Genomic DNA, 7,702 nt, shown 5'->3' with positions numbered 1-7,702 from the left:
TCCACACCAGATGGAGCTGCAGGCGTGTCCAAACTGTCCCCGGGGCTCATTAATCAGGCTGCGCTGTGGGACTGAATGTAAGAAGCCCCAGACTCATTATAACATTCAGATTGTGAGTTTATACTGGAAACCTCATTAGAGCAGAATTAAAAAAAAAAAAGAAAAAAAAGAAGAAGAAGTGAATTGGAACTGGTTTTCTTTCATATATTAGTACACTTTGTAAAACTATCCAAAGATAAATACAGGACATGATATTTTGATAAAAATGTGAGATACAGATGAAAGATAAGGTTGCTAAAAAAAAAAAAAAAAAATCCAGTGTGCTTCTGTACAATATAGTGCAATAGTTCTTTCTGGATGATGACCACCACCATTAGGAGCAGTGAGTCAGTCACTGTATAGCACAGCGGTCGGACGTCTGAGGGTCCTCCGGAGAACTCTGGTTCTCCTCCTTGCGCTGAGACGCTTCGTGGTTCAAAATATTTCGGAGGATGTCTTTGCTCTCGCTGGGCGGTAAGTTGAAGAAAAAGTACTGCGGCGCCATCTGGATGAACCTAACGGGCGACAGAGAAAGGACAAAAAAAAAAAATCAGCTCTGGTAACGCGAATCGAGCTCAGTTTCAATTTTCGGCCTCGGATTTCATTTTGAGCGACGTCCGCTTTTGTTGGAGGACTTGCAGTACACCGGCTCCTCGCGTCACTTTGAGCCGCAATGAACGGATTCGCGCGTTTCAGGGTGTGGAATTTAAGAGAGCGTGACAAAGGCTGCACGGCTTTCTATTCCTCCATTAAGCTGCGGCGCCGCATTCCCGGAGATCTGTGCAATCCGTAATCCCTCCTCCAACTAGCAGATACTACAGAGCAGGATTATAATACCTTCCTCTCCACAAGCCGCATCGCCGGCCTCCGCTGAACGTCAGCTGCTCATATGGTTGAAAAGGGAAGAGGAATGTGTCTGTCTGATTACTTTTAAGCCTCTTGGAAATAAGAGGGTGGTCTACTGGCTGCCTTTAAAGCAGCAAGATATCGCAGTCTGCCTGTATGCGTTGGTACAAATAGAAAACGAGCTGAGACCTACTCCTCCGGTGTTATGTGGGTTACGGTGCGGAGGCAGTTGTCCTCGGAGAAGGTGTGCTCGTGGAACAGGACCCAGTCCGGAAGGCCCAGCTTGGGGCTCTTGGGCCCGTAGCCGGACAAAGGGTGGATCTGTGCCACGTGCTTATGGGTCAGAATGAAGTAGTTCCCTGATCCATCCACGTCCCGCGCCACCTGAGGGAAACCAGAGCCAGAACTGGTCAGAGCCACAAATACAAAAAGCCAAAAAGCACCATGCTTTTGATTGTGCCATCAACAGAAGATAATGAAGATCAAAAAAGAAGGCAAGAACCCAATACAAGCAAGAAGAAAAGGTTAAATTCTTTAAATAAATACCGAAAGAAGCTGAAATGGCCGGTGAAACTAAAGCTGGGGGGAAAAATGTTGACTGAAGTGTTGACTTAAGTGTGAATGCTCCCCTTAAAGCATTAGGTGAAGTAAAGAACGGTTCAGACTTCAAAAGGAGCAGAAATATTTGATGAATTGAGCGAGAAGGCTCTGGCGAAGTCCAAGTCGTGAAAGGAAATATTGCTAGTAAAAGAGTATAAATGACATCAGTTGAAGCTTAAGAGTAACCACAGAAAAACAGTTTGAACTACATTACATATATATCTTTTGGCGTTGTCCAAAGATAAAGATATTAGCGCCAGCATCGAGAAGTGCTGAAATTATGAGCTGAAGGAAGGGGAAGCGATGATTTTAAAAGAAAGCAGGCGAAAAGTCTGTCGACGTGCTGGATGTGAAAGTTGCCAGGTTAAATAAAACGTTAAATTCAGCGCGTTGCAGGTGTAATGAAGTTGGATTCTTCTGACCTGCATGAAGAAGCCAGCCAGGAGAGCTCTCTTGATGTTGACGGTGTTGGTTCGGGATCCGAAGGCGGGCACCGAGATGGGCAGCTCGATCCTCTTCAGGGTGTCGGTGAGCTCAGCGCGGAGAGCGTCGGCCATCAGGAGAGCGGCGTGGTTCAGATACAGGTCCTGACACCACTTCTCCACGTTACAGCCTAACCACAGGAGGAGGAGGAGGAGGAGGAGGACACAGGAAACAGGAAGGCAGAATGAGCTGCCATATGAAGACAGTCGTTACTGGTTTCAGTTTCCGTGCAGGTGATGCTCCCCGAACTCACGTGCATCCTGCTGGCACTGCTTAAAGGCTTTGTAGATATTGATGAGGGTGAAATGATCTCCCTCTGGATGCTGGAACTTCATGTGGCACTGGGTCGCCTCCGGCTTCAGCTCCACAGAGGGAACCACGAAGCAGGTCGGGGCTAAAAAAAAAAAAAAAAAAAAAAAATCCACAAAACATAAAATATTCTGACTCTGCTTCTGACTGGTTCCAAACTCGTGGCGTCTTACCCGTTAGCATAGCCGCAACGATGACCACCTCGCTGACGCAGTCAAACTCACAGGAGGCGAGCAGGGTCTTGGCCATCTGCGGCTCCAGCGGGAGCTCGGACATGATGATGCCCATCTCGGACAAGTTGCCGTCGTTATCCAGAGCTGCAAGGTAGTCCAGTTCCTCCAAAGCCTGCATTAGGCCTCCAGGATCTGGGTTGGAGAGATTTTTGGATTATAAACCTTTTTTTTTTTGGCCATATTCTGCAGAGAACCATACAAATATCACTATTGCGTATTTAAACTGGTGGGTTTTATTAATTACATACAAATACATTTGGATTTAAAGTAACTATTTTTCTGTTTTTATGATGTAATCTGAAGTGGTGTCCCGCTGAGATAACCCCCCCACAGTATCTTTCAGCCTGATGTGAATGCTCAGAGTGAATGGGCAACGACAGATTAGGACTGTTTAATCCTCATCAACATCTGCCATGTATCACTATGCCAAATGAGAAGTCATGACACAAATGAGATTTTTGATGACCATCGCATGGACACGCAGAGAGAGACAGAACGAGTACAAACAATGAAATTAAAACTTAGATGCCGCCTGTTATCGTCCAACCTCCCCTACCCTCTCACATCAAGTCTAGCATCTCTAATCAGTTAATGGGAGGCTCAGTGTGTTTGCGTTAGTGGGGGTGAATAAATCCGAGGAAACAAAAGCACATGGAAGCAGGTCAGCTCCAGCAGGATGCTGGCAGAACAGGAGCCGTCACTTCAGCTGAGGCACGGCTCACTGCCTCCCAATAAAAAGAAGAAAAAAAACCCCACAAAAAAATAAAACAAAGTATCCTTTCTGTTTGAAACAAAAGCGAAGGGACTGAATGAGCCCATATTTAATATCATCAACGAGGACGTGTAGTTTAGGGAACATCAGGGGCTCAATCACACACAAAGAGCATTAAAAAAAGATAAAAGAGAGAACATCTCTCACCTGGCCTGTCGATGAAGTCGCAGTGTCCCAGTCCAGCGATCTCCATCCTCTTCAAGAAGAGCACGGTGGAGGTGATGTCAGACTCCACGATACGAGGCCGTGTCTCAGCAGGAAGCTGCCTGTCCTTCGGGTACAGGCGAAAACATTTGCCTACAGGATAAGAAAAACTCTTTTCAGATCAAGCAGCAAGCTGCAAATCAACACTGAACAACCCAACAGCCTAACTCCTCACCTGCCGGACCTGCCAGCTGCTTGCGACCCTCGGCCTGACCGATGCTGATCGGCTGAATGATGACTGAATTGGTTCTGATCCTGGGGTTGTACACCTGCAATGGCAAAGCAATGTGTCTGACCCTAATTGTGTATTCTACTTGCATTAGAGTAGAACATCGTGATGATTTTCTGCATCACGAGAACTTTTCTTTCGGCGGATTTAGCTGCGTAAAAGTTTCATTCACTGCGGGAAGAATTAAACAAGCTTTGAGAAACTATCGAGAGGACTTCTGGGAGGCAATTTCGGGATAATCCCCCGAATCACTGCTTTTCAACCTCACACAGAGAATGTGATGCCGATAACAAGAGCAGAAAATTGAAAGAGTAAAGAAAAAAAAGTTTTTATTTCACTGTTTCTTTCACGATTCACATGGATGTCTGACTAACAGGTCTTTGCGCCGATCAGCCACAACATTACGACCACTGCCAGGAGAGTTTGATAACATTGACCATCATGTGACAATGCTGGGAGACGTTTGACCTGGCATTCATGTAGATGTTACTTAGACCTGTACCACCCACCTAGACCAGGCACCCCCACTCCATAGCAATGACACTTCATCCCAAGCAAAAAGACCTGGCCTCCAAATACACTGCATCCCAAACTGATCAAGTATCTGTGGGATGATCCACAGAGGCCCCTCCCCTCAACCCATAGGATACAAAGACCCCAACAAGATCCTGTTTCCAGAAACCACAGGACACCCTCAGAAGGCCCATGTCCATTCTCTGATGAGTCACAACTGTTTTGAAGGCGCAAGGAAGACCTACACAACGTTAGGACATAATGTTATGCCTGATCAGTGCATGTGATCACGTACGAGCACAGACTTACATATCTTTTCTCAAGGCCGGCATCAATTATGAAGCTTATGGACCTAACAGCCCAGAAGAAGTCTTCATTTGGGCTGGACGTGAGGAATACTCTGCGGGCCCGGCCCGTCTGCTCCTCACCCAGGATGGGCAGATTCCCAGGCTGGCCGGGGTGCACGGCAACGGGCAGCAGCTCACCCAAAACAGGGGGTAAGCTTTGCCCCTCGTGACACAGGATTTCACGGGCCAAATCTATCTCCTGGTAGAGAGGAAATGAAAAGGAAAGTCAGACTGTTTTCAGGCTCCTTGTTTTAACAGTCGTGCATTTGTTCATTCTTACCTGCTTGGTCACCAGAAACACAACCACGTCCCCCTCCTCTTCAGAGTGATGTATCTCCAGCACGAGGCGGAGAGCGGAGCAGAAGTAGCCGCCCCCCGTGCTGCTGTGCACAACCTCCCCCGCGCCGGGGCTTTCCAGGTGGATCGTCGGCACCGCGGGCCCGGCGAAGTGGGCCAGCTGCTCGGGGCTCGGTCCGGCGGCCGTGAGGAGGACCACGCGGAGCTCCGGCCTCTGCAGGGCGATGTCCTTCAGCAGACCTTGAAGCACGTCGGTGGCCACCGTCCTCTGGTGGGCCTGGTCCACCACCACCACGCCGTAGCGCTCGAGCAAAGGGTCTGACATCATTTCTCTCAGGAGCATGTCATCCGTGCAGTATCTGTGGTCAAATGATGTTCGGCATTAGTGGGGGGAAGCAAATACAAAGAAGCACTGGAGAGGAATGGCCTATCTCAGGTGGCCTCAAGAGTGAGCACGCAGCCTGAAAATGTGGGAGCAGTATATTTAAGAGGATTCATTCTCGTACCTCGGCGGGCATCTTAATGAAAGGCACACACTTCAGCTTCATCCCCATTAGTGAGATTTACTGTAATAATTAGTCTTTGGAGTGGTTCTGTTCCTATTATTGGCTGCCTGTTTATCTTATCTCCCTCCCCACAGTGTGCTGAGTCTCTTTGTTCCCCGGATAACGTATGAGGGACACACATGAGGGAGTGTGACATATGGGTAGACGGAGAGCCGGGCAGCTGTGGAGGAGCCCCTGAAAAGAGCCCCACGGGCCTTTTGTTCGCTCCCCTCCTGAGAATGAGAAAGGGCGGGGTGATTTAGCCGCGGGTGTCATGACGATGCATTATCGCGGGAAGGAGAGGGAAAGGGTAAAAGCGGACACTCCTGGGTCTGAAGTAGCGCTGCTTTACCGCACCTGAGGACTGTGTCGTTGGTGCAGCAGGTTTCCAAAGGGATGCTGTAGCCGACCTCGTGGCCAATGTTGACGTCCATCTCATCGGCCACTCTCAGGGCGAGATCTACGGCCTGCTGCGCGTGGATCTGCGTACACACCACCATGCCATGCTGGAACTTGTCCGACAGGCAGAACTCGGCACACCACTGTGGAATCTGTTCCGAAATAGGAGCGAGATAAGTCGTTTACATCACACCCGCCTCCCCTCTAAGTGTTGAAAAAGACCTGTGACCTGTTACAAATATTTAGTACTCACTTGAGAGCTCCTTCCAGTTTTGGCAGAGCCTCTAACAACGACAAACTGTCCTCTGGCCAAAGTGTCCACAAATTCACACTTTGCTTTCCACACCGGCAGCTCCCTTCTTTCTTTGAGCAGTTTGTAGAACCTGGAGGAATAAGGCAGCCCATCGAACTGATTGAGCTCCAAGATGTCATCGTAGTCTTTGTCCCCTTGACTCAAAGCTTCTGTGTCTGAACAACAGGGCGAGTCACCCTCAAAATAGTCCTCTCCCATTAAAGTGGTAACGTCCTCCGCCATCACTAGTGAGATCGCCGCCTGCCTGGGTCAGACTTCATTTAAAGACCCGCACAATTGAAGTTCGGAGCTCTCCAGCTCTCAGTAAACTGTTGGGCAGCACACACGCCGCCTCTGCGAGCGGAGCCAACTGAAAGGCTCACTAGGCGGCCAGCCCAGTGTTGTCATGTGGCCACTAATCCCACAAAAGTGTGGTCATCAACAGCTGACACACACACACACACACACACACACACACACACACACATTCTTGCATGGCCAGCTTTGTGAGGACACACATTGGCATAATGCATTCCCTACTCCCTTACCCTAACCCTGACCATCTTAACTAAATGCCACACTCTAACCCTATCACTAACACTAACCATAACCTAATTGTAACCTTTACCCTAAAACTAAGTTTTAACCTACAAAACAGCCAAAAAGTGAGGCCAAAAAAGTGAGGACCGGTCAAAATGTCCTCACTTTACACAAATGTCCTCAATCTGATGGTATAAAACTTAAACTGGTTCTCAGAAAGATACATACACACACACTCGTGTTTGTATGGGTATCTAAGTGAGGACATTCACTGACATAGTGCATTCCCTAGCCCCTTACCCTTTACCCTCACTTTGCACAAATGTTCTCACTCCAGTGGTGTAAAACTCAAACTGGTTCTGCTGTTTACAATGATTAAAGGCTGCACAATGTGTAAGATGAGTCTATTTATTAGCTGAGTAGAAATTTAACAATTTAGAAATCTGTTATCTTACCAGTACTTGTCGAACACATAAAAATAAATATTTCAGCAACAAAAAAAATTGCGCATGGAAATGAAGATCTTTCAGGAGGTGACATATCTGCTCCACTTTCAGCTTCCACTGTCTTTAAAATGTTAGCAGATAAGAAAATTAAATTAATTCAGCCCTTTGTGTGATACATATTTCCAAAAATCCCAAATGTTCACTAATTTGGTCAGAATAAAATGCTGTAAATGTTTGGGAATCAGTTTGATTATAATAATAACGCTGTCAACACATATCACAAACAATTGAGCCAGGTTTTAGTTAATAATGTTCCAATCACGGCCCTGCTGTCATGTGTAATTTCAGATGTTTGTCATTAAATCATCTCTGTGTGCGTAAAAAACTAAACATTTGAAATATGTTTTTCCTTGAAACAGATCACTTGAAGTCTTGGAGGAATTTGAAAACTCTGGGATCTTGATAAACCGTTCTCATGTCAGACATTTTAACTTACGGTTGTGTTGATGTTGGCTGTATTCCACTTCCACCGGGGTACATAAATGCATCCTCACAGTCTGAATAACTTCCCTCAATAACACACGTGTGTTTATAAAGCCTCTAGGTTT

The 7,702-nt window shown here is 47.1% G+C and overlaps 1 protein-coding gene across 3 annotated transcripts; it reads right to left on the bottom strand.

Annotated features, from left to right (window-relative positions):
• Positions 1 to 179: 179 nt before the first annotated feature.
• On the bottom strand, positions 180 to 6,528 carry dhx32b (DEAH (Asp-Glu-Ala-His) box polypeptide 32b). 3 transcript variants are annotated; one of them, XM_047602377.1, is made up of 11 exons: positions 6,070 to 6,519; positions 5,775 to 5,968; positions 4,856 to 5,231; positions 4,538 to 4,774; positions 3,662 to 3,755; positions 3,430 to 3,579; positions 2,451 to 2,642; positions 2,222 to 2,362; positions 1,908 to 2,098; positions 1,079 to 1,269; positions 180 to 554 (listed from the first exon to the last, which is right to left on the bottom strand). In XM_047602377.1, exons 1-11 carry the CDS (start codon positions 6,349 to 6,351, stop codon positions 392 to 394), a joined length of 2,211 nt encoding a protein of 736 aa, XP_047458333.1. In that variant the 5' UTR covers positions 6,352 to 6,519; the 3' UTR covers positions 180 to 391. The 3 variants fall into 3 exon arrangements, with proteins under 3 accessions (XP_047458333.1, XP_047458335.1, XP_047458334.1); XM_047602378.1 differs by having other exon boundaries at positions 422 to 554; positions 1,075 to 1,269; positions 6,070 to 6,528; XM_047602379.1 differs by lacking the exons at positions 5,775 to 5,968; positions 6,070 to 6,519 and adding an exon at positions 5,379 to 5,634.
• Positions 6,529 to 7,702: the final 1,174 nt, after the last annotated feature.

This window comes from Mugil cephalus, chromosome 13, assembly GCF_022458985.1.
Source record: "Mugil cephalus isolate CIBA_MC_2020 chromosome 13, CIBA_Mcephalus_1.1, whole genome shotgun sequence".
Taxonomy (NCBI): Eukaryota; Metazoa; Chordata; class Actinopteri; order Mugiliformes; family Mugilidae; genus Mugil; species Mugil cephalus.
Note: the sequence above shows the minus strand (reverse complement) of the source record. Positions and strands in the feature narration are given on the sequence as shown.